Source organism: Myxine glutinosa, chromosome 4, assembly GCF_964187855.1.
Source record: "Myxine glutinosa chromosome 4, kmMyxGlut1.1, whole genome shotgun sequence".
Classification (NCBI taxonomy): Eukaryota; Metazoa; Chordata; class Myxini; order Myxiniformes; family Myxinidae; genus Myxine; species Myxine glutinosa.
Genome location: NC_136264.1, coordinates 25815441 through 25843310, shown reverse-complemented (window position 1 = coordinate 25843310; position 27870 = coordinate 25815441). Strand labels below are relative to the sequence as shown.

At 44.6% G+C, this 27870-nt stretch overlaps 1 protein-coding gene across 2 annotated transcripts in view; it reads right to left on the bottom strand.

Moving 5' to 3' along the window:
* The window catches only part of LOC137425824 (1-phosphatidylinositol 4,5-bisphosphate phosphodiesterase eta-2-like), a 368966-nt gene that overhangs the window by 78732 nt on the left and 262364 nt on the right, over positions 1 to 27870 (bottom strand). For both annotated transcript variants that reach the window (XM_078775526.1, XM_078775527.1), the window contains 4 exons: positions 14944 to 15027; positions 14767 to 14831; positions 12953 to 13086; positions 4962 to 5144 (listed from right to left, as the gene is read on the bottom strand). In XM_078775526.1, coding sequence (XP_078631652.1) covers positions 4962 to 5144; positions 12953 to 13086; positions 14767 to 14831; positions 14944 to 15027 — 466 coding nt within the window. The remainder of the gene's footprint in view (positions 1 to 4961; positions 5145 to 12952; positions 13087 to 14766; positions 14832 to 14943; positions 15028 to 27870) is intronic.

Below are 27870 nucleotides of genomic sequence, written 5' to 3'. Positions count from 1 at the left end.
TGCGCCAATTCCCTTCTAAAGCTCGGCTTCGTACAGCCGAGCAATGAATGCGGGTTGTTTTGTGCCAGCGGCTGGATGCGTCCGGCACTCGGTGCAGGGACGGGGGCTTACCCGTGCCGAGATCCCACGCACCACCTCGGCGCGGAGCCATCCAATTGCCCGATCTCGACCTGCCGGAACGTCTCAATAAAAAGTGGTCGCCATGACGACCCTTCCTATCGGGCTGCCCGCTCCGCTTAGTGGAACCCGGACGCGGCCGTTCCAAGCGAGGCACAGCGTGGATCGCGTACGGCGGTCCTTTCGAACCCGCCGTGGCTCGGATCCCCGCTGGTTCTCGTGGCACGCGAAGCCCGGCACGCACCGAGGGCCCGATTCGGCTAAAAGTCGCTCTAACCGCTAACCCGGTTACCGTCGATGCCTCACCTGCATGCTCACACGCATACGCTACCCCTTTCTTGCCCATACATCCAGCTGTTCCCATGCTCCTCGTCGTACCTTCTCTAACACACCCAGGTACACTCATTCCACTCACAGCCTTGGTCACACACCTGACCACCGAACACTTTGGCACACATTCGTTGGTCGCACACCTCACCAACACACCTCTTCGCGCCCCTTCCTCGGTCACCTCCTCTGTGACAATCACAGGTGTGCTTTCACTCGCACACCCAACCACGTGCCTCACGACCAACTCAAGTGTGCATTCCCACACACGCTCTACCATTCCAGGTGTACATCCTCGCTCACCTGTCACAACCAACTCACGCTCCGTGTCACTCTTACTACTCTCACCTCCACTCTTGACAGCGCACTCACCCTTACTCTCGACAGCGCACTCTTTCCTCATGCACCCGTCCGTTACACACCCTTCTCGCGCACACTCTCCCGTCACACCCTCTGTAACACTCACCACAGGCGTGCATTCTTCCTTACTTTTGACAGCGCACTCTTTCCCCATGCACCTGTCCGTCACACATCTTTCTCGCGCACCCTCTCCCGTTACATCCTCTGTAACACTCACCACAGGCGTGCATTCTCCCTTTACACCCTCCGTAACACTCCTCACTACGCGCTTCCATGTGCTCCCTCGCACACGCGCTACGACCGACTCACTCTCGACAGCACCCTCACTCCTTGGCACGCACTTTTTCCTCACACACCCCAGAGTCGGACTTTCTCGCACACCTCCTTTTTCGCACACCAGACCTGTCGCACACTTCACCAACGGCCTCTCACGAACACCCGGGTCCATCTCGACCCCCAAGCTTATTAAATCACCTGGCGCATCATACGCACGACCATATTGGTCACCACTTACACCGGGTCCTCTTTCTCTTCGCTTCTCCTCCATCACCTGCGAATCCCTCATCCGGTTAATGAGCACATCATCACGATCCGAACACAGCCTTTGGACCAATTATTTTACTTCCTCCTTTATCTCTTTCTTATCCTCTCTCCGTCGCTTCTTAATTTCGCTCACCCCTTCTTCCACTTCTTCTAATTTCTGCTTCACCTCCTTCATCTCCTCGTGCGCCTCCTCAAGCTCGTCCTCGAAGGCCACCTTGACCGTTTCTATGTGCGTCCTCACCTGCCGGTCCTTCGTCTCCATTACCTCTGTCACCTCGTCCAACCTCGTTGTCAGTCCCTCACGTACCATCTGACATTGCCTGTGTCGCTATCAAGTCATTTTTTATGTCGTTTTGTGTCGCTTTTAACCCTCCTAGTACCGCAGTGTTCCTTTGAACCTGCTCCGTTAGTTCTTGTTGTCCCTCCGTCAGCTGTTCCACTTCCAGCGTCAACTCCTCTATACCACCTTGCAATTTTACAGTCCCCTTTCTCACCTCCTTCTCCATGCGCTCCTTACAGTGCCTCACCTCCTCGCGCACTCCTCCGACCTCCTCACTCACACCTCTTCTGATCTCTTCTCCCATCACTTGCATCTCCTGCCCAGATGCCACCCTCATCTGCTCCATTTCTTCCCTGTGAGCATCCAATTTAGTTTCTACCCCCATTCTGACCCCCTCTATCTGCTGCCCCATTTGTTTAACTTCCCTTTCCGCTTGGTCCCTCATGTCCCTCAATTTGCCTTCCATACTGTTTTCTAACCCCTCTAACCCCTTTTTCATCCCTTCCATTTGATTCTCTTGAGCGGCCATTCTGTTTTCTACCCCCATTAACCCATGTTTCACCCCTTCTATCCCATTGTCTAACCCCTCTAATTTCTTGTCTAATCCCTCACCGGTACCCCTCGCTTCGTCCCTCATTACCCCCAATTGCTCACTCTGAGCCCTCGCTTCGTCCCTCATTACCCCCATTTGGCCCTCCAATCGCTCACCCAATCGCTCAATTTGGCTCCCCATACTCATCTGTACAGCTGCCTGTAGCTGCGCAATGAGGGCCTGCATGTCAATCCCTCCCACTTGTGCAGCGGGCGCGGCCGCCGTAGCCATCTGCGAGGCGCCATTTTGCGCGCCCGTAACCTCGTGCGCGAGGACGCCATTTTGCGAACCTGCCGCCCTCACTGCTTCGCTCTCCTCTTGTCCCTCAATTTGGTCCTGGATCGACCCTGCCTCACTCTCCTCTACCGGAACCCAGCCGTCTTGATCTGCCATAGCGCGACTTTCAAAATTCGGGTTTTTATTTTAAAACAAAACAAATTTCACAGTTAATAATTTCGAGCGCGTGAAGCACGCTTCGGGTCCAATCTCACTTCCTGACACCAATTGTTACGGACACGGCTAAAGATGTTGCTTGACCGAGCGGAATGGCCGCCGTGTTCGTACAGTTCCCCCGATTCTTCCCCAACTCACCCGATTCCACTCGAACGTTGGCCAAATCGCGCTACGCTAAATCAATGATGGAAAGGACACAACGACTGGGATAGAGGAAACGACGCAAGGGGTACAGTTCTCAAGACCTCCGGAGGAGGATATAATTAGTGGTGGAGAAAAAGGGGTAGATTACAAGGTAGAGTGAGGTAAAAGACACAGAAGAGATAGGCACTTAGATACAATCTTATCTATCCCTGACAGACCACAGACAAACGGAACAAGGCTGACTTACACAGGGATTGATGGCAGGGAAGGACAGGTCGGTTGATAGCACAAGGTGCACCTTGGCTCGGGGACAGGATCAAGCACGGTCCAAAAGATGCAGGGAGGCCTCACAGCGCTCGGAGGTGGCGTCTTTCTTTCTCCAAGCTCAGCGCGCATCTGACGTCACCTCCCTCTTCCTGCGCATGCTCAGCGGGGAGTCACACGCCCTCGGCTGGTTGGCTCCGCCCCCGATGGGACCGGTCCGCCGCTTCTATTGGGTGCGGGGGTTACCGGGCTCCGCCCTTGACGAGGAGCTGACAGCGAGCCCCTACTTGGTAACCCCGTCGAGCACATGTTCGATGGCGGCTCGTTGGAAAGGCCTGGTGCCCTCCCAACACCCCCTACCAACCAAGCCGGAGTGAGGACGCACACTCCCCGCGCCGCCGCCGTTGCTGTTGTTGTTGTTGTTGTTGTTGCTGAACCGTGAGGAAGAGCTGCGGGGAGGTATTGGGAGGTCCTAAACTTCCTAACGGTGCCATACAATCACATTCTGGTGCAACGAAGAGTCAGAATTAATGGAAACGAATCCTTAACTGACATAGACTAAGAATAACTAGCAAGATGTCCTATAGTTGTCTGCGTGAGATGCGGTGGACCTGGATGCGACATTTAATGGGGGGAAATAGGGGGAGGTCGGGTCTACAGAGTGTTGTTTACAGAAAATGGGACTAGGGAATGGGGGATTGGGGATAGTTGGGAAGTATTGAGGAAATAGGGGAATATTTACAAGCGGATATGGATGGATGCCAATCCCATATCCGCAACAATATATATATATATCATGATATTTCAAAAGGTTGTGGACGAGTTATGACAAAACAAGGTAGATGAGTTGGTTACCTGACAAGAACAAGCCGATTCGATTTTGCTTCAGGTACAGATCCAGATCCGACCTATCAGTGGGATACAAAACCTAAACTGTTCAGCCTGGCGGAGTTATGCGCTGCAGGAAGTGCCCTTCTAGTTCCTTTACTGTTTCATCTCCACAATCCCCTTCCTCTTCTTTCTGTTTCATTCAGCTTTGTTGCAGCTTGTTCACTGCCATGTGTCTTTCTCCTCCACCCCTTGATCTCACTCTCACTTCCGCTCTGCTGTTGGGGGTTTCCCCCTTTCTATTTTATTCCCTTCCATTGTGCTGTATCTCTTCCACGAGCCCCGATCATGTGTGTAAAAGTGGTAATTCACAAGCTTTTTGGACCATGATATAAAAATGAGAAGCAGATGCAACATGAGCATGATGGGACAAATGTCTTCTTGTACATTAGTACAGTAGTTGCATAAGGATAAGTCACGTGCATTATTTGATGTTTCAAGAACCACCTTTGGAGGCCATTTTTCCCCCACAGAGCAGGGGTTGGCCCTTTTCGGGCACCTTGGTCCCCTTTTTGAAGCAATGTTTTATGGCCGGATGCTCTTCCTGCCGCCAACCCTGTTAGTCGCCCCTTGCGACACACAAGGAATTACCAGTGAGCTGGTACTCAATTTCCCGACCTCTGAAGGATGACAGGCTGAGTCAACCCCCCTGGCATTAATTCAGCGATGACCGGGATTCAAACCCCGGATCATAGGATCCCAAGCCGGCACCCGAACCGCTAAGCCAACATTCCAAGAAGTTAAGCATTTTCCAAATTTGTTTCTTCTAATTTCCATTTCCTAACCATGAAGCCAACAAAATTTTCCATTTCCCAAGATTCCAGGATGCCAACATTCCCACTAAGCCAACATTCCAATTCCAAGAAGTATTTGATGTTCCAAGAAGCAAATTAAATAAGTTTTAAAACCCACAAAATCCTTTCTTTGGTCCTATGACATTTCTGAAAGTAGAACTCTCTTCCTACCCTGAATATGAGACCTGAGCATACATACCCAGCTGGCAGCCAACGCTCCAGTAGAGATGCGGGCTGAAGTTGCTGGAGTCCACGCGTAGGGAGGATGGGTAGACACGTGAGAGCTGGCGCCGGTTGAAATGCAGGAACGCCTCCACACGCTGCTGCAGGAGCTGGTTGGCTTTACTCTCGCTCAGGGACGTCACTTGCCAGCTACTGGTGTCTGCATGCACGAAACCGTGCTTGAAAGTATGCATAGGCCAGAGAGCATTGCAATTGAAAACTTTCCCGATGCACACAAAAGGGTTTAAGTTAGACAAGAGGTTAAGGGGATTGCAAAATGTAAATGTGCCCTAATCATACTGTGGTGAAATACACAAACCTAAAAGGGATGTTATCATGATGCACATAGCAATAAACTGTATTCTTCTATTCTTCATACTCACGTTGTCCAAAGCAGGGCAGATAAGGCAAATTGAGGCGACACACATTGAAATATTAAATTCTGTAGAAATTTTATTGAGAGACGACACAGTGCCTTGGTGCCCATATTCAAGACCACCTTTCAAAGCTTTCACCTTCTGTTGCCTTGTAGTCTGGAATTAAATCAGACTTTTCCACCTTTATATACACATCGTAACCCACACCTTCCAAGTGAAAAACGAATTCTACAAATTTCAGAAAATTAATAAAAAATACAAAACTAGATTATCTTGGTTGGATAAGTGTCAACCCCCTCCTCTCCCCCCCCTCCCCGCCCTCCTCCCCCTTCCCCCCCCCCCCCCTCCACCCCCCTCCCTGAGTTAATAGTTGGTGGAAGCACCTTTGACAGCAATTACCCCTGTGAGTCTGTTGGGATTAGTCTCTACCAACTTTGCACACCTTGATTGGGCAATATTTGCCCATTATTCTTCACAAAACTGTTCAAGGTCAGTGGAGTTGCGTGTGGAGCATTCATGGACGGCAATCTTCAAGTCATGCAACATTTTCGATTCGATTTAGGTCGGGACTCTGACTGGGCCACTCAAGGACATTTATCTTTTTGTTCCTTAGCCACTCCAGGGTATCTTTGGCTGTGTGCTTCAGGTCGTTGTCATGCTGAAAGTTGAACTTCCGTCCCTATTTCAGCTTTCTTGCAGAGGGTAGCAGGACTTCCTTCAGGATTTTTCTGTATTTTGCTCCATCGATTTTCCCTTCTATCCTGACAAGGGCACCAGTCCCTGCCGATGAGAAACATCCCCATAACATGATGCTGCCACCACCATGCTTCACAGTCGGGATGGTGTTCTTTGGGTGATGTGTTGTGTTGGGTTTGCACCAAATGTAACATTTTGCATTCAGGCCAAAAAGTTCCATCTTGGCTTCGTCAGACCACAAAACGTTTTGCCACATGGCTTCAGAATCTCCGGAGTGTTTTTTGCATACCTCAAATGGGATTCAAGGTGGGCTTTTTAAAGTAATGGCTGCCTTCTTGCTACCCCATCATACAGGCCGGACTTGTGAAGTGCTTGGGATATTGTTGTCACATGCACACAGTGACCAGTCTTTGCCATAAAGGCCTGTAGCTCTTTCAAAGTTGCCATTGGCCTCTTGGTGGCCTCTCTGATCAGTCTCCTCCTTGCTTGGTCATCCAGGTTGGAAGGACGGCCTGATCTAAGCAGGGTCTTGGTGGTGCCATACGCCTTCCACTTCTTCATGATTATTTTCACTTTGCTCCAAGGGATATTCAAGGCCTTTGAAATATGTTTGTACCCATCACCTGATCTGTGTCTTTCCACAACTTTATCCTGGAGATCTTTTGAAAGCTCCTTGGTGCTCATGGTTGAGTCTTTGCTGTGAAATGCACTACCCAGCAGAGGAAACCTACAGGAACAGCTGATTTTATGCTGAAATAATCGGAATCATTGCAATTTAACACAGGTGGAGGCCAACTAACTTGTTGTGTGATTTTGTAAGTGATTGGTTACACCTGAGCTAATTACCCTCGCCGGAGGAGAATGTATTGCATTTGGGTCGATTTGACTTGCGAAAATCGAAGATTTTTCAAGTATATTGGTTGGTCTTATGCGTTATTCTGTCTGTCTTTTTTGTATACAAGATCGAGGCTCGTGTAAGAGCTAACATTAATCACAAAAAAACATAAACGGACACATAAAACGTATAATAAAGGGAGCGGGAGACAAGATGGGGAGAGAGAGGGAAGGACATTGTGAGATCTGTGGGAGGGAGAGGGCTTGGGGGAAGGGGGCAGGGAAAGTGGGGGGAGGGGGGGTGGGAGAGTTATAAAACAAATGGACACTGCTAGGACTCCCAAGAAAGAAGTCGGTATTTCAAAAAGGTGGATATGGGGTGAATTAACAGGGGTAGAAAAGATCAAGGTTTTGGATGGAGGAAGATAAGAGATGGTGGTGGAGAATCATAAACAAGAGAATCATAAACAAAAACAAGTACAGATATATTCAAAGTACCCGTCCCCATGCCAAATAAATAAATAAATAACATCCTCCAGTGTGCGGCATTGCTGGGGCCTTAGGCGCCCCGGCGATTCCGCCATGCAGCACATAGGGACGGTATTGAGAGGGAGAGGTGTACAATAATGTCAGACCCCGCTATTCGCGGTTCCGCTATTCACGGTTCCGCTACTCACGGTTCCGCTATTTGCGGGTGATAAAATGTGACCTGTTTCTCTATTTGCGGATAAGTGTCCTGCAAATTAACGGTTTTTATTTCTATTCACAGCCATGTTCCGCGAAATCGCAGGGTTTTGTTTCCTATTCGTGACCGTGTTCTGCGAATTCACGGGGTTTTTTTCCTTTTCGCGTTTTCTTTTCCTATTTGCAGCCGTGTTCCGAGAATTTGCGGTTTTGTTTTTCCTATTTGTGGCTGCGGTCCGCAAATTCATGGATTTTTGTCAACATTCGCGGGTTTTGCCTCATCATTCGCAGATTTTGCCTCGCCATTCGCGGTTTGTTCCTCTCTATTCGTGGATTTCCACGACTTGGGAACCTATCCCCCCTTTTTCCATTGAAACAATTCCCGGCTAATAGCGGTTTCGCAATTCGCGGATTTTCCAGGAACGTATCGCCGTGAATAGAATCGTCACAAATAGAATAGAATATCGGCCACGTTCCTGGCTGTTTTTCTGTATGCCAGTCACCTGCAAGTCACAATTTTCAACCGATATTCACAAAACTTCACCAAATGGTCGAGTTGGTCATAAGCAAGGAGCCTATTGTTTTTTGGGTCAAAAGGTCAATAGGTCAACATAGGCCAAATGTCACCAACTTTGTCAAATTTCTAAAATCCTCAATTTTCATCTGATTGACTTGAAATTTGAAGAGGATTTGCATATCTGATCGCTAAGTTCTACCACCAATTATATTTTAGGTCAACATAGGCCAAAAGGTCAACATTGGCCAGATTTATAAAATCCTCAATTTTCATCCGATTAACTTGAAATTTGAAGAGGATTTAAATATCTAATCACTAAATTCTACCACAAATTATTTTTGAGGTCAACATAGGCCAAAAGGTCAACATTGGCCAGATTTATAAAATCCTCAATTTTCATCCGATTAACTTGAAATTTGAAGAGGATTTAAATATCTAATCACTAAATTCTACCACCAATTATTTTTGAGGTCAACATAGGCCAACAGCCTATTTTAGGGATTTCGCAAGTAACATGCTATGCACGACATATTTCTTGTTTGTGTTTGTCCGCACAAAACGTGAGTGTGCTTTTCTCTGCAACCGTGGCTCCAATTGCCAATATATTTTCATCATAGGAGCTTCCTCCTGTAGATTTATTTACATGATAATTATGACATCATAGGTCACGTGGTACAGGCACCATCTTGGAAAAACCAAAAAAAATTGCACCTCTATATCTTCGAAACCTCTCCATGGGAAAAAATTGAAAGATAGCTCATTGTCAAGTACTCCCCATGGTGAACAACATATATTCATGATAATGTCATCGGTGCCTTCATTATGATGTCACAATTAGACAAGTCGAACACTCGATCCGATCAGTTTGAAATTTATTGAGCGTGATCTACACAAAAATTGTATGAGGGAACTAAATTGATGATGTCATGGTCACGTGGATTGAACATAAATATGTGTCGTCAGTAAACCACACAAACAGAGCAGCTAATAAATACCACACAAACACATCCTGGCGATGGTCTGCAATCTCCGATTGCTCTTTCTTGTTTACAATTGCTGTTATAAGTGGGGTGGACACTTATACAACCAAGATATTCTCGTTTTGTATTTTTAATTAAATTTCTGAAATTTGTAGAATTTGTTTTTCACTTGGAAGTTGCGGGTTAAAAAGTGTAAATAAAGGTGGAGAAAACTGATTTAATGCATTTTAATTCCAGTCTATAAGGCAACAAACGGTGAAAATTTGAAAGGGGGATGTAGACTTTCTATAGGCACTGTATATATTGGGGCTGGGCCGATATCGGTATCGGTAACCGGCACAGGCCAAAATCGGCAATTGTCTGGTAATCGTCATCGGCTGATTGGCATCAGTGCGAGTGCTGATTACCGATTACAGAACTGTCCCGTGTACAACCCAAAAACCTTGAGTAGTTTTAACCCTTGTTTAGGGCGAATTTCAATACACAAGTTTTTTAAAACAACGTTGAATTGTGGATGTTTCAAGGAGATGTGCATAAATATTATTATTTTTAGCAAATGGCAAAAGTCGTGTGACTGGAAGAAAAAAATGGGCCCGGTAATTTGGAAAACATGTTAATATGGCAAACAGCTAGAAAATCGGGTGTTATCAAGTTATTTTAATTTTAAATTCACAAAGAGAAACAACATAACTTTTCTAACGCACACCCAATTCGTATATTAAAATAATTACCAATTGCTTTAGAAACAGCCGCAAGAACAAAGGTAAACACATTCACTTTTAATGCTGCTGAGGTTAAAATTTAAAATCTACTGCAACTCCTTCCTGGTCAAGTACGTCTTGACTTCATACGTTCCAGGTGTACCCACCCGAGTGCATCAACGTGTCAGTTAAATGTATTTTTAAAGCGCCAGATATCACCATTTATAACACTGAGTCAACGGCTGATTGATTTACTTGCTGTATTGTTAGAAACTGAATCTCTTTGTAACCCGAGGACTTCCTGTACTGTATTTTGTTTAGAACATGCTTTTCACACGACCAGACAAGTATGAAAAGCTTCATTTTATATCCGTCAATAGCTTATGGAATGAGCACCCGGTGGCTCATCATTTGTTAAAAATGACAGGGTGATGTGCCGTTCAATGCACCAATCGATTAGAGAAGGGATTTAAAATGTATCGTTTCACAACCACTCAATAATGGGCATGATGTCAATCCATCAATCGTGGGCATGACACCGATCCGACACGGTATCAACTTCATGTGTGCACAATGTACTATGACGTAATTATTTACCACTTTATAATCAGCATCAGTATCGGAATGGGCTGAATTTATTTTTAAATAGTTGGCGTTCAGTTTTAGTCAAATATTTTAATCAGTTCAGCACTAGCATTATACTTTATGTGTATGTATATATATATATATATATATATATATATATATATATATATATATATATATATATATATATATATTGTTATGTCCGTGGGGGTAAATGAAGAAATACCTTAGCCGAGATAGAATCGTGTAGGTTTAGAATGCTCCGAGGGATGCAAAGAAGAAGCCCACCTCAATGTAACTAAGTAGTGTCGAATGTATATACATACACACACATACAACAGCTTTCTTTGGCTGGAAAGGTGGGGGAGTGGTAGTTTGGGGGGGGGGGGGGTGGGGGAAGCAGGGGGGTGGGGTTTTTTAATTATAAAGTCAGTCCTAGCCATGGCTATTGATAATTAATTAGGTGAGAGATCATTGGTTGTTCCCTCCACTTATGGGTGAGAGATGTGATTGGGCCTTTGATATGCATACATATACACATACATATTTTTGTGCTTTGTCTGCAGTGTATTAGTGCTGGACAATTGTGTCGATGTTTTGAGGAGGTTTTGACAGTGGTGCTCTGCCAGGGAGCTGAAGGTTGCACTGTCCGTGACAAGGATAAACAGTGTGTGGAGAAAGCCTCATCCCCAGGCACCCAAGGTGCCTTCGACGCGCGGCGTCCAACGTCACCATATCAGGGCGACCTTCGACACGCGGCGCTGCTACCATTTTGAGATTCCCGTCAGAGGGAGGCTTTGAGCTTCGAGCCTCGATCTTCAACAGCTGCCCCCAACCTCATCAAAATAACTCATTGTGGCCAAGCTAAGTGCCAGCTGAAGGGGTTTTATTTTATTCCATTTTCTCCTGTGTGATCGTATTTGATCCTCAGTTTGGAATTTAATTTACCTCAACATTTTTTCGACATTTTCACCCCTTGCTTTATTTTCATTAAATTATTTGTCGCATTTACTGTGGTGTTTGCATGTTTTGTGGGTTCGGGAATAAACCCGTGTTTCTTTTCATTTTGCGAGATAAATGTCTCGCAGCGTCTATCTCGCACGCGCAATAACCGCCAAAATTTTGGGAAGTTGCCTCCGGAATAAAGCTGGTTTCACTATTGGTCCAAGGCTGGTCTTAACTAGCTATGGACAGGACAATATTATACTGTATATATATACTGTACTTACTTTTTCCTCATGCAAAATTTGCATTTATGTTTATTTAAATTATACAATGGACTACAAAATGTAAATGTTTCATGATATTTGTTATATTATATCACGTTTATCTTTCAATATTGTTGAAATGAAGATCAAATAGCTGTATGTTGAAATATGTTGAAAAAGTCAAAACTTTACATGGGGTGTACTTACTTTTTCACGTGACTGTATATATATATACAATTTAGCCACACATTAAATGTACTGATATGTTGAAAAATAGAAAAACATTGGGTTGTCTTGGACCACAGAGTATTTAGTTTGCAGAACATCTTAAACATTCCTCATATATGTACGTACACAAATGCTTTCTGGTCATATGTCTCTGCACCATATCAATTACATACATAATTTTGCATGTGTAATTTAACTCTCACAGCTGCATGATTCATCGTAAAATAGGGTGAACAGAATGGCATAGACTGGAGGTACACACACTCGTTATCCAGCCTGGGTTTCAATCCAGACCCAGTTATAAACTGTCATCCCAGTGTTTCTCAGGCAGGGAGATTCATCAATGAGTTTGCCATCCCTCGGAAGGATGTTAAACTGGCGTCCTGTCTGCCAGCGTTTTTTGGTGGATGTTAAAGATCCCACGTTGTTCTTTGTGAAGAGTAGGCGAGTTTCCACCGGTACCATGAGCAAATTCCTGCCGTGACCAGCAGGGGGGCATTATATCAGCAGCGCAGTCGTGCCCTCACCCAATGATGCCACCCCGCAGTCTTGTGCCGCACACGACCGAATAAGACGGTAAAATACACTCTGAAACAGCGAGTGAGGTTGAATAAAGCCATCATAATTGAATAACATGTATGAGCTCTACCGGTGCAGAATGAAATGAAAATGCAACTCAAACACCAGAAAAGTTGAACATCATGAGCGATGAACAAATGAAGATTGGCGTACGCCCTTTCGCTCGGAACTTCAAGTTATCGGGATCGTGACTTTATAGTCTCCAAAATGGCAACAACGACTACTACTTTTTAACACCCAAATTATTCCCACTTACTTGTGGAGTCGGCCAGGGGTGCTTTTCGGGCAACCAATTACAATTACATACGAACAAGAAAGTAGGTAGTATGTGATCTCAGTAAGCAGTAGCTTAACATCACACCTACCCCAACCCCAAACAATTTTACATTTTCAATTTGGCATTATCTCAATAAATTATTATTATATATATTTTTTGTTATCTCAATTTTTATACACAAGCAAAAATCTGGCACAATGAGCATTGCTAACTTTATAATGAGAGATACTGTAAACATTTTACCTATGTGCTACACATCCCGGTCTAGGGTTTTTATGCTGTCTATCAAAAAGTTTACCAACCGTCAGGTCGAAGATCATGAAGGGCCACTGAGCGGGTGTATTGCACAAGATCAGAGAGAGCACGGCATAACGGCAATCGCTTTGTACCCCGCCGGGGAGATCCTCGGCTGGGACCCTGTCCACCTGCACGGGGACTTGGAGGGGGGCAACAGTGACAGGAAAACAGAAGGTAAATGGGATGGGATAAAGTTCGATGAGAGAGCTGGTAGTTTAAGCAAGAACATGAAAATCACATTTGAAAATTCTCTAGGCAAAGCTCAAATGGTGGCTTCGTCGTGAGGGAGATGCTCTGGCATCTGAGAGATTGTGGGCTCAGAGAAGGCTGAAGGCATGCATCAGTGTGCAATAAATTTGAATTCTAACCTTCTGAAATCTGAGGTAATCATGGGGAAATTACCACATCACGATCAGAATGTAGGTAAAAACAGAGCTGCTTTACAAATGGCCTTTGAGGAGGTAATTGGGCCATAATGGTCTTTACAGGGTACCAGTTTACACTTTGTGGATGGTTGCCTTTCAAATGCCCTCAAGGCATCTTGGGATTGGGCACCGAAATTCTGTCTATAAATGGCATTAAATAATAATAATAATAATAATAATAATAATAACTAGAACGGGCACTCGGTAGAGCGCATACCTTCGCCGCAGCTACTGTTCTGTACTTGGTAAAAATACGATTTTGACCTTTTCGTGACCTTGACCTTGACCTTTGACCCGATTGCTCCCAAAATCTAATCAAATGTGTCCCGTATAATAACCAATCATCCCACCAAATTTCATGCAATTCGGTTGAATACTTTTTGAGTTATGCGAATAACATACACACACACACACACACACACAGACATACAAATAAATACACAGCGATCAAAACATAACCTTCCGCTTTTGCGAAGGTAATAATAATAATACAAATTACAAACCAAAGAAGTTAAAAACGAGAACGGCACTTCGATGTCAACAGATATGCCTCCACCCACCTAATTCCATCATCATACAAACTCGTACCGAGTTTGAATAAAATCCATTCAGCTGTTCTCAAGTATCACATTATTTTACTTGACATGACCTCTGACCTTTGTTTAAGTCTAATCAGTTCATCTTTGCATCATAATATATACTTGTACCAAGTTTGGTCAAAATCCCATAACTGGTTCACATGTTAGTGCAGTGATGATGATGATTATGCAAAGATGAACTGATTCGATTTCAGCATCAAGAGGTCAAAAGTCAAAGGTCAGAGTGGTAATGGGTTTTAGTTACTGCAATAACTTAAGAGCGGCTGAAGTATGAAGTCAAACTTGGTACAAGTATGTATAATGATGTAAAGAAAAAACGGATTAGATTATGTGGTCAAGAGGTCAAAGGTCAGAGGTCCCATTAGGTAAAAATTATGTTACTGCACTAACATGTGAACCAGTAAGCGTAGTAACAATTTTTTTTTACCGAACACGACTTCTGACCTTTGGCCTTTGACCTTGTGACCCCAAAATATAATCAGTTAATCCGTACCACATTATACCTACCTGCACCAAGTTTGACAAAGATCGCTTCAACCGCTCTTAAGTTATTGCGGAAACTAAAATCCATTACCACTCTGACCTTTGACCTTTGATCATTTGATGCCAAAATCAAATCAGTTCATCTTAGCATCATTAAACACACTTGTACCAAGTTTGACTTCGACCTCTTCAGGTATTAAGTTATCGTTCGTTGTAGTTAAGACGGACAACCCCAAAACACAATGCCCCCAACAACTTTGTCGACAGAAGCGTAAAATCACATTCCAAGAAGTCTTGGAAAAAGAATCTCACCTGTCTGACCCTTCTTGTTGTCCAGATGTCTCCTCTTGTTTGCTTTTTGTCTTTGTGGTTTTTCTCTGCACAATGAGAAAACAATGTTTTCTTTTCACAGAATCGGAGAATATTCCATTAAGTATGGAAATGCTTGTATTGGAAAGTCTCATGTGCCGTTTGTTGGAGCTAGCACACCTTGTCTCTCCGAAAGGTCCTGATGAAGGAGGAACGCTTGCTCATGGTTCTTCTGTCTGCACCGTCTCCTGCACTCAGTCTATTCTGCATCGCACACAAAACAATCCATTACATCTGCAACATGATCATGTGTTTAACACGCTGGTGAAAGTCTTCATTATGCAAATAAAGAAAGCATTCGTAGTCTCACATCTGGTCTTTCCCTCCCCAACCCTTTCAACTATCGGGGATGCCTCTTTGTGGTGGTTGTACCCCCCCCCCCCCCCAACGCTAGTCAGGGAGCCTAATTCTCCCGATTCTTCCCTACTGCCCAGATTCTTCAGTTCATCCTGGATGTGGATGATCTCTGGGATGTTCCTGGGAGATCGATCACCTGTCTCCGTACCGTGAGCTTGTTCGTGAGAACTGTCCAGGGCCATACGACAACAACAGCAACAACAACCCTTTACAACTATCGGGGACACCTCTTTGTGGTGGTTGTACCCCCCCCTCCCCCCCCCCCCCAATGCACGTTGTGAGTCAAATCTTCCCCATTCTTCCCTGCTGCCCAGATTGGTCAGGGCAGTGCGGTCACGGTCAGAGAGCTGATCGGTCCCTATGGACCAGCCCTTTTTCTCTTTCTCTTTCTTTCTTTCTTTCTTTCTTTCTTTCTTTCTTTCTTTCTCTCTCTCTCTCTCTCTCTATCTCTATCTCTATCTCTCTCGCTCTCTCTCTATCTCTCTCTCTCTGTCTTTCTCTCTCTCTATCTATCTATCTCGCTCTCTCTCTCTCTCTGTCTATCTCTCTATCTCTCTCTCTATCACTCTCTCTCTCTCTCTATCACTCTCTCACTCTTTCTCTCTCTCTATCTATCTATCTCGCTCTCTCTCTGTTTATCTCTCTCTCTATTACTCTCTCTCTCTCTATCACTCTCTCACTCTTTCTCTCTCTCTCTATCTATCTATCTCGCTCTCTCTCTCTCTCTGTCTATCTCTCTCTCTATCACTCTCTCTCTCTCTATCACTCTCTCACTCTTTCTCTCTCTCTATCTATCTATCTCGCTCTCTCTCTCTCTGTCTATCTCTCTCTCTATCACTCTCTCTCTCTCTATCACTCTCTCACTCTTTCTCTCTCTCTATCTATCTATCTCGCTCTCTCTCTCTCTGTCTATCTCTCTCTCTATCACTCTCTCTCTCTCTATCACTCTCTCACTCTTTCTCTCTCTCTCTATCACACACACTCTCTCTCTCTCTCTGTCTCTCTCTGTCTTTCTCTCTCCCTCCTTCTCTCTAATGTCATGTCCCTGACTTCGTGGATGCGGGGTACACCATTCTACACGTGGGGGGATCTCTGGGTCGCTCCTGGGAGATCGATCGGCTGCCTCCGTCTGCAAGCTTATTTGAGAGAATTGTCCGGGGCTACAACAACAACACCAACAACAACCGTTCATCATTCCACAACTCCATCTGATTGAACAAGCTCTTCCAGCAACCCTTTCCTTGTTGCGTTCCTCTAATATAAGCTGCTCATTGTATGTCGCCATTTTCTCTCATCTATTTCGTTCCCTCCATGAATATTAGTTATTTCCAACGCTGCAGTTCTTCAAAATTGCAGCCCACATACATCTCGTGAAACACACGTTCGTCCACCTGCAGTATTATTTTTCACCAAAGCTGCTTGACTCTGCCTCCATCGTCTAATGTCAGTGTGTTAGTCTATTCCCCTGTCACCCAGGTCTTCCATGAGCCTTGACCCATGTAAAAAAGAAAAAAGTTTTCATTTTTATGTTGCCTTTCCTGTAGCTTAAAAGCAATAATCATAAACAGGTATGAATTAACTGCTCGCTGAACATTTGCTTTTTATTTACAAATTATTTATAAAATTGAACATTGAAAAGCAGAATTTTGAATAAATGACCAAAACTGCCCAAAATGCCCCAAAAAAACATCATAAGTGTCGAAAGCAAGAAATATAGCACACCCAAAATTAATAAAGATTGCCAAATATTACGATTAAAGAATTTTCAAATATAAGTATACTCGCCTGGATGCGAATCTCGGCTCAACTATACATTGTCGTCCCCAAGTTTCACATGTATGGTGATTCACCAAATGGGTGTGCCATCCCTCTGTTCCTTGGATGGACATTTAACTGGGTGTTTCGTCTGCCACCATCAGTTGATGGATGTTAAATATCCCACGGTGTCCCTCGCGAAGATCAGTTGAGCTATCGTCGACATCATGAACAAATGACAAATTCCTGCTCTATCTACTTAGTCGAGCGTCAGGCCTGGCCAGCCAGATCGTGAAAGATTTGAGCCAAAAATTGTGGTGGTGGAAGAAGAAGAATTTTCAAAATACATTTTTGAGTTCAGGACAAGATAATTCCACGGATTCTGAAATTTTATGGGCAGTAATTGTATAATCAGTAAAATATATAAATGAATTTTTTTGTATAATCAGTATTTATGCTTATTGACTACCTTCCAACCCTCATGTATTTTTTCCCCAACTCTGCAATAAAAAAAAGTTTGCATCTTATTAATAAACTAGTAAAAAAAACCCGTCAAAATGACGAGTTGGAACAGTTAATTAGACGGTGCAGCCTCGTGAACGTGCCAAAGTCCAAGCCTCGGCCTAGTCTCAAGTGTGCTTTTATCTTTTTTATTTATTTATTAGAGAACCTAAGGATGTAAATGAACACTCGTTTTACTATGTGTGCGTTGCACATCACGTGCAGCGAATTTCACCTCCCTGCGCCTTGTATTTATTGTTATTTTAAAAAAACACTTTTGTACACCGCCCATGAGGCTCGGTTTGCAGGCCACCGTCTACAATTCCAATGGAAGAGACATAATATCTATTTCATGGAAAGTGTTTTTCGAGTTTGTTTTATCCTCAAAAATATACGGTGGTGAACACATTTGTGTTAAAACATTGGCCTTTAAAACCTGCCCTTGTGAAGGGGGACAGACATCTGCACAAACACACAAACTGACATTTTGTTTTACAGACTTGGCATTTAATATGGAATTTTTTTTTGTGGGGGTGAACTTACTTTTCAAGATGACTTAGAACCAAAGGTTCATTGGAATTATGTTGAAATTATTCTAGATTTTGTTAATGTGACCTTTAAAAGAAACAAAAACCACATTTGACATTTCGAAGCAAATAAATTGATCCTTGAAAGTGATGTAATCTGATATCGAACTCAATTCATGGACAGTACTGTGTTAAACTTCTGTACGTTTTCCAGAAGTATCTCTTTAATTTGCACATTAGCCAAAAAAAATTTCAACAAAAACAAAAGCTAAATTATGACTGGGATTACGGACAGTAAAATTACAGTTCAGTACTTCGTGTAACCCCCACGAGCATTCAGGAGAGCACGTACACGTCGAGGCATGCTGTTCACGAGATTTGCCAAGGTTTGGACAGGAATCGCTTGCCATGCAGTGGCAATAGTCTGCTGCAATTCACGCACAGAGGTAGGCTGCTGGTCCAAGTTGTCGATTTGACGCGTTAATTCTGCCCACAAGTTCTCTATCGGATTCATATCCGGGGACATGGCAGGCCACTCCATATGCTCTACACCACGGTCAGCAAGAAAGTGTTGGATCATGCGAGCACGATGAGGCTGTGCATTGTCATCTTGGAAGACAAAGTTTCCTCGAAAGGCTGCACGAGCAAATGGAAGCAATGTTCCTTCCAGAATGGCCCTGTACTTGAACTGGTTCAGGTTTCCATTCAGAACAACCAAGTCAGTTTTGCCCCCTGCATGAAAAGCAGCCCAAACGGTCACCCCACCACCTCCAGCTTGGACTCTTGGCACTATACAATCTTCCTTGTGGGCTTCATGCACTTGTCTGTGCACTCGGACGCGGCCATCTTGACGACAGACCAGAAATCTAGACTCGTCACTGAAGGTCACTTGATTCCAGTGTCCTGGCTGCCATTGACGGTGCTCTCTGGCCCACTGCAATCAGCACCGGCTGTGTTGTCTGGTCAGACTTGGCTTTCTCAGGGGACGCCTGGCACGATAGCCTGCTTGAACCAGTCGTTGGTTGACTAGCCTTCTGGATACAGGCACATTTGTCAGTTGCTGCCACACAGCCCTAAGCCGATTAGCTGACTTGGTATGGCCATTGCAGACTAACCGGTGCAGCTGGCGATCATCTCTCCTTGTGGTTCTGCGTGGACGTCCTGCCCTCGGTATTGGAGTAGGGACACCCCTCTGAGCATTTCGTTTCAGGATCTTTGACACCTGACCTTGAATGATGCCATACTGCCGAGCAATAGCACGGATGCCAGAATTTCGTAAAGCCACCACTCCATGACAAACAGCATTGTCAAGTTGACGGACCATCTCCAGAGGAAGCGGCAATAACTTTTGTAGATGTGCAGCAGTTGTTTTCCACTAATACAGAACGCAACAACCCTTATATACCCAATTGTGAAGCCAGTCGTCAAATGTACCTGTCCTTACATTTTGTCATGCCACCTGTGATATAATCCTGTTATTGACTTCTTGCTGCGAAAGACAATCAGTGGCATGGTTCTTTCAACAAAGACATCACCGATAGGTAAAATAACCTCACCAGATTGATATACTGAGTTCAGAAAGTAAACCCAAGTCAAGAAAAAAAAAAATTCCATATTAAATGCCAAGTCTGTATATGGTTGATTGTCTCGTATCAGGATCTTTACCAACATTGGATCAATTCGTCCTTGTTACACACCTAACCTGTGCACCAAGTTTTGTCTGAATCCGTCCTTAATAATGCCTCCGGCCACTTTCGGGGGCGGAGGCATAAAAACTAACACCAGAACGAGAATTCCAGCCATCCAGAGAATCCCCACCTCGCTTAAATAAAAGCATATACACACTTAGTTATACAATCGCAAGATATGGCAAATTTTGTCAGATTTCCCTCCAGATTTGGACATTATTTAGTCTACAGTCTACACTCTACAGCATCCAATCCTCATATCCGAATCCAGATTTTGATGATATGCTTCAAAAATGTAATGATAATTATTGATGGCGGCTTAAGAACCCAGTGAGGTGCAGTGGGCTGACCAAGATGGCGGGCCGCCATATTGGTACACCACCACATCGGGTTTTTTTTAATGAGCACCTCGTTAATCATCTTCAAAAAGGATGTTATAACACACCCGAACACCCAGTTTTCATCCTTGCAATCTGTTGGAGGTCCAGGTGTATGCATGCAAAGTTTGGAGCCACTAGGTTTCATGGTTTTGGGGTTATGGAGGAGAAGGACGGACGGACACTGCTTTTTATTATTATAAAAGTCGAGGTCCTCAGTCGAGATCCTCAGCATCATCCCGTTGATGATATATGTACAGGGTGAGTCAAAAATAGTGCCCGATTTCTGTTTATATATATATGTATATATATATATATATATATATATATATATATATATATATATATATATATATATATATATACACAAAGAATTAAGTTAAGCACCCCTACACAACGAATTAAGGTAAGCACCCCCTAATATATATTCTTTGTGTATATGTATACATTGGCATATATTCTAAGGTATGTGAGATCAAATAATGATTGGTATGACATTAGTTATTGACGTTATTGACGTCATTGACGTCACTTACACGTTATTGACATTACAGGTTATTGACGTTATTGACGTTATTGACGTTATTGACGCAAAGATCGCTAGAGGTCTTCTCAGAACAATGACTGTACGTTAGAAAACATAAACGTCATCCACACTGTCCGTGATGGACCTATAGCTCCATACTTAAATTGAGGTGAAAATATGCCTAAAATTCCCAAAAAATTTCACCTTAAATTATTCAGAATAAAATATTGAAAACGGCATGATTGTTATGTTTTTATGTGACCATAATATCACTTCTCCAGAAAATATAGCAATATCATGGGTATATTACACTGTTTTGACGACAACAAACTTGTAATGTGCGAGGTTGTAAAAAAACGGGGGGGGTGCCTTAACTTAATTCTTTGTGTATATATATATATATATATATATATATATATATATATATATATATATATATATATATATATATATATATATATATATCTATATGTATATATATATCTGTGCAGCGTCTGTCCTGTGTTGTGGTGTGTTTTGTTGTGTTGTGTTGTGTTGTGTTGTCCTGTGTTGTCACTGAACTACTTTCTCAAACTTTTGTGAAATCGTACCAAACTTCTGGAATGCACATATCTCTCCCGTCGGTATGTCCTAAGGGTATTTTTTTTGAAAAATTTTCCAATTTTTTTTTTGGGGGGAATTCTTTGGGGAATTTTTTTTTTTTCAACTTCAATTGTTTATAAAATGTGATATCACGTATATTACAAATACATTTGTGCAAAATAATTGTTTGAATTATGATTGGTTTAAACCATGACAAAACAGCAACTCGGGTACAGTCATTTATCTATATATCGACACATCTGGGCAGTGTCTGTGTTGTCACTTAACGACTCCCTCAAACGCTTGTTTCCGTGGTTGTGAAGTGTTTTTAATAACGTTGTGGTGGTTTTGAATCACGTGGTGGTGAGGTATTTTGAATTATGTGGTGGTGAGGTGTTTTTAAATGACGTGGTGGTGAGGTGTTTTTAAATCACATGGTGGTGAGGTGTTTTGAATTAATTGGTGGTGAGGTATTTATAATTACGTGGTGGTGAGGTGTTTTTAATTATGTGGTGGTGAGGTGTTTAGAATTAGTTGGTGATGAGGTGTTTTGAATTACTTGGTGGTGAGGTGTTTTTAAATGACGTGGTGGTGAGGTGTTTTTAATTTCCTGGCTGTGAGGTGTTTTTATTACGTGTTTTATGGCTGTGAGGTGTTTTTATTACGTGTTTTATGGCTGTGAGGTGTTTTTATTACGTGTTTTATGGCTGTGAGGTGTTTTTAATTTCCTGGCTGTGAGGTGTTTTTATTACGTGTTTTATGGCTGTGAGGTGTTTTTATTACGTGTTTTATGGCTGTGAGGTGTTTTATTACGTGTTTTATGGCTGTGAGGTGTTTTTATTACGTGTTTTATGGCTGTGAGGTGTTTTTAATTTCCTGGCTGTGAGGTGTTTTTATTACGTGTTTTATGGCTGTGAGGTGTTTTTAATTTCGTGGTGGTGAGGTGTTTTTATTACGTGTTTTATGGCTGTGAGGTGTTTTTAATTTCCTGGCTGTGAGGTGTTTTTATTACGTGTTTTATGGCTTGAGGTGTTTTTATTACGTGTTTTAAGGCTGTGAGGTGTTTTTAATTTTGTGGTGGTGAGGTGTTTTTATTACGTGTTTTATGGCTGTGAGGTGTTTTTAATTTCCTGGCTGTGAGGTGTTTTTATTACGTGTTTTATGGCTGTGAGGTGTTTTTAATTTCGTGGTGGTGAGGTGTTTTTATTACGTGTTTTATGGCTTGAGGTGTTTTTATTACGTGTTTTAAGGCTGTGAGGTGTTTTTAATTTTGTGGTGGTGAGGTGTTTTTATTACGTGTTTTATGGCTGTGAGGTGTTTTTACTACGTGCTTTATGGCTGTGAGGTGTTTTCAATTTCGTGGTGGTGAGGTGTTTTTAATTTCGTGGTGGTGAGGTGTTTTTATTACGTGTTTTATGGCTGTGAGGTGTTTTCAATTACTTGGTGGTGAGGTGTTTTGAATTACTTGGTGGTGAGGTGTTTTGAATTACGTGGTGGTGAGGTGTTTTGAATTACGTGGTGGTGAGGTGTTTTGAATTACGTGGTGGTGAGGTGTTTTGAATTACGTGGTGGTGAGGTGTTTTGAATTACTTGGTGGTGAGGTGTTTTGAATTACTTGGTGGTGAGGTGTTTTGAATTACGTGGTGGTGAGGTGTAATCGTCCCAAACTTCCAGTCTGCACCTACCCCTCCCATATGTGTGTGCTGAGGGGTTCTTTCTTGAAAAAAAAACATTCAACCTAAATCTTCAACCTAAATTGCCTATAAAAATGTAATATCACAAACACAACAAATACATTTGTGCAAAGTAATTGTTTGTATTATGATTGGTGGAAATCATGACAACACATCAACTCAGGTACAGTCATTAGCCTCAGTTAAAATAAGCCCGTGCCTCAGTATCGACGCTTGGTGAGGTGAGCGTAGCGAGCCGAGCTACTATATATATATATTTCTGTCAGTTGATTGTTTGCCATTTGTATTACAGTGCACAAGAAGGTAGAAATAAATGAATGACATGTTTATCTAACATTTATTCGGGGGAAAATTATTACGGCAAATTATTACGGGGGAAACCCTTAGCTACATTCGTTGCCGTTTTTGGCCGACCGGACTTCTTTGCAATGGCTACCGACCCTGTTGCTTCAAATTTCTCGACAATCACTCGTATGTTTCTACCCTGCGGTGGGTTAATATCGAATTCCTGTGCCAAACGGCGTGCCGCCATTGTTGGTTGTTCATTACATTAGTAGTAATGTTTCACGGCCGCAATGCGTTGATTCATTGAAAGGTAATTCATGGTTCAATTTGGTGCAACTTCAGTAACTTTCCAAACTCTCAGCAATAACCTGCAAAAAAAAAAAAATTAGGAAAATTAATAATCTGCAAGACAATTATTAACAACATGACATCCCAGAAATAATCTGACAGCTGAAAAAACAGAAATTGGGTGCTACTTTTGACTCACCCTGTATATATATATATATATAAATATATATATAAATATATATTGTTGCGAATATGGAATTTGGCCTCCATATCCGCTTGTAAATATTCCCCTATTTTCTCCAATACTCCCCAACTTTCCCCGATCCCCCATTCCCTAGTCCCATTGCATGTAAATAACAATCAGTAGAGCCGACCTTCCCCTTATTCCCCCATTAAATGTCGTGCCCAGGTCCACCGCACCACACGTAGACAACTTTCGGACATCTTCCTAGTTATTCTTAATCTATGTCAGTTAAGGCCTCGTTTCCATTAATTATGACTCTTCGTTGCACCAGAATGTGATTATATGGCATCAGTAGTGAGTTTAGGACCTTTCCCATACCTCCTCCCATCTTCTTCCCCAAACAACAACAATAACAACAACTACAACAACAATTACAACAACAACAGAGGAGATGGCGGCGGAGCGGGGGAGGATGCGTCCTCACACCGGCTCGATTAGCTCCAGACCATGCGCTCCACGGGGTTACCCCGAAGGGGCTGGCTGTCAGCTCCTCGTCAGGGGCGGAGCCAGTAACCCCCCCCGCACGCACCCAATGAGAAGCAACGTGCCGATTCCACGAGGCGGAGCTAACGAGCCGAGGGCGTGTCACTCCCCGCCGGATATACGCAGCCGCTTGCCGGATGTGACGTCAGATGCGCCTCAGCTTGGAGAGAGAAGCCACCGCCACCCCCAGCGCGACGATACCTCCCCGCATCTTTGGACCGGACCGGACCGTACTGGACCCTGCTTTGAGCCAAGAGTGCACCTTGAGCCATCGATACCCGCTGTCCTTTTCATCAACCCCCGTGTGAGTCAGCCTTGTCCCGTTTGTCTGTAGTCTGTCCGGGGTTAATATAAGAGTGTGTCTAAGTGCCTGTCTTTCTGTGATTATAACTCTAGCCCCTGTAATCTGACCTTTCCGTACGAATATAATCTCCTCCGGAGGTCTTGAGAACTGAACCCTTGGTGTCGTATTGTGTTATTGTAATCCAGCCGGGTGTCTTCTTTTTCTTATTGAGCCAGCGTAACGCGACTAGTCAACGTTCGGGCACAATCGGGTAACTTGTGCGGACACGGCGGCCATTCCGCTCGGCCCACCTTAACATCAAAGTCGTGTCTGTAACAATTGGTGTCGAGGAGTGAGATTCGGACCCGGGACTAAATTAGTTAGGCCCAAATTTTGGGAGGGAAAATCGATCCGGAGCGCGTACTGCGCTCGACAAAATCGATCCGGAGCGCGTACGGCGCTCGACAAAATCGATCCGGAGCGCGGGTACTGCGCTCGACGAAAGTATAACGGCGAAATTTCGAATTTGTTTTACGAAACTCGAATTTTGAAAGTCGCGCTATGGCGGATCAAGACGGCTGGGGTCCGGTAGGGGAGAGTGAAGCAGGGTCGGTCCAGGACCAAATTGAGGGACAAGAGGAGAGCGAAGCAGTGAGGGCGGCAGGTTCGCAAAATAGCGCCGTCACGCACGAAGTAGCGGGCGCGCAAAAAGGCGCCTCGCACGAGCGCGCGGTAGCCGAGCCGGCTGTATCAGCGGGCTTTAACATGCAGCCGTTTGACATGCAGCAGTTCATGGCACGGTTTAGCGAATACATGGCAGAGTCGAAGAGCGACAACGAAAAAAGAGCCAGGGAAATGGAGAAAATGGAAAACAGAATGGGGGAGCGACTAGGGAATCAAATCGGGGGGTTAGACAAGAAATTTGGGAAGTTAGACAATAATTTTGAGGAGTTAGACAAGAAATTTGGGAAGTTAGACAATAATTTTGAGGGGTTAGACAACGGGATAAAAGAGGTGAAAACTGGGTTAGAGGGGTTAGAAAACAGTATGGAAGGCAAATTGAGGGACATGAGGGACCAAGCGGAAAGGGAAGTTAAACAAATGGAGCAGCAGATAGAGGGGGTCAGAATGGGGGTAGAAACCAAACTGGATGCTCACAGGGAGGAAATGGAGCAGATGAGGGTGGCATCTGGGCAGGAGATGCAAGTGATGGGAGAGGAGATCAGAAGAGGAGTGAGTGAGGAGGTCGGAGGAGTGCGCGAGGAGGTGAGGCACTGTAAGGAGCGCATGGAGAAGGAGGTGAGAAAGGGGACTGTAAAGTTACAAGGGGGCATAAAGGACCTGACGCAGGAGGTGGAGCAGCTGACGGTGGGACAGACGGAGTTAGTGGAGCAGGTGCAAAGGAACACTGCGGTATTAGGAGGTTTAAAAGCGACACAAAACGACATAAAAAACGACTTAATAGCGACAAAGAGGGAATGTCAGATGGTACGTGAGGGACTGACAACGAGGTTGGACGAGGTGATAGAGGTAATGGAGACGAAGGACCGGCAGGTGAGGACGCACCTGGAAACGGTCAAGGTAGCCTTAGAGGATGAGCTTGAGGATACGTACCGGGGAATAAAAGAGGTGAAGCAGAAATTAGAAGAAGTGGAAGAAGGGATGAGCGAAATTAAGAAGCGACGGAGAGGGGATAAGAAAGAGATAAAAGAGGAGATAAAAGAATTGGTCCAAAGTCTGTGTTTGGATCGTGATGATGTGCTCATTAACCGGATGAGGGATTCGCAGGTGATGGAGGAGAAGCGAAGAGGAAGAGGACCCGGTGTAAGTGGTGACCAATATGGTCGTGCGTATGATGCGCCAGGGGATTTAAGGAGCTTGGGGGTCGAGATGGACCCGGGTGTTCGTGAGAGGCCGTTGGTGAAGTGTGCGACAGGTCTGGTGTGCGAAAAAGGAGGTGTGCGAGAAAATCCGACTCTGGGGTGTGTGAGGAAAAAGTGCGTGCCAAGGAGTGAGTGTGCTGGCGAGAGTGAGTCGGTCGTAGCGCGTGTGCGAGGGGGCACGTGGAAGCGCGGTGTGGTGAGTGTTACAGAGGGTGTAACGGGAGAGTGTGCGCGAGAAAGGTGTGTGACGGACAGGTGCATGAGGAAAGAGTGCGCTGTCAGAAGTAAGGAAGAGTGTCCACCTGTGGTGAGTGTTACAGAGGGTGTAACGGGAGAGTGTGCGCGAGAAAGGTGTGTGACGGACAGGTGCATGAGGAAAGAGTGCGCTGTCAGAAGTAAGGAAGAGTGTCCACCTGTGGTGAGTGTTACAGAGGGTGTAACGGGAGAGTGTGCGCGAGAAAGGTGTGTGACGGACAGGTGCATGGGGAAAGAGTGTGCTGTCAAGAGTAAGGGTGAGTGCGCTGTCAGGAATGGAGGTGAAAGTAGTGAGAGTGACATGGAGCGTGAGTTAGTTGTGACAGGTGAGCGAGGATGTACACCTGGGATGGAAGGATGCACACCTGGAATGGTAGAGCGTGAGTGGGAATGCACGCTGGAGTTGGTGGTGAGGCACGTGGTTGGGTGTGCGAATGAGAGCACACCTGTGATTGTCACAGAGGAGGTGACTGAGGAGGGGGCGCGAAGAGGTGTATTGGTGAGGTGTGCGAGCAACGAATGTGTGCCAAAGTGTTCGGTGGTCAGGTGTGTGACCAAGGCTGTGAGTGGAATGGGTGTACCTGGGTGTGTAAGGAAGGGTACGAGGAGCATGGGCACAGCTGGATGTGTGAGAAAGGAGCGGGCTTCGGGGTGTAAGCGTCCAGGTGAAGCATCGACGTTACACGGGTTAGAGGTTAGAGCGACTTTTAGCCGAAGCAGGCCCTCGGTGCGTGCCGGGCCTCGCTTTGAACGGCCGCGTCCAGGCTCCACTAGGCGGAGCTGGCAGCCCGATAGGAAGGGTCGTTATGGCGACCACGTTTTGTTGAGACGTGCCGGCAGGTCGAGATCGGGACATTGGATGGTTCCGTGCCGAGATGGTGCGTGGGATCTCGGCCCGGGTAAACCTCCTTCCCTGCACCGAGTGCTGGACGCATCCAGCCGCTGGCACAAAACAACCAGCATCCATTGCTTGGCTTCACGAAGCCGGGCTTTGGACAGGGAGTGGCGCACCGAGAGGTATTAGTGAGTCGACTGGGTGATGAGGTTAGTGTTTTGGACCCAAAATTAGAGAAAAACAAAATTTGATGATTGGCAAGGGATTGGCAGTAGTGATTGGCAGATGATGGGTAGTGATTGGCAAATTTTTGATTTGTTGAAATTTGACGTGCAAAATTGATAGTGAGAGACCCCCGATGTGGTGGGATGGCAAATCCACCATCCTTCCCATGAGTGGGGCAAATGCGCAATAGCTTATGGGGTGTATGGCAGTGAAAACTAGCCCGGGTGGGTTAGGATATTGTGTGTAGGGATCTAGAGAA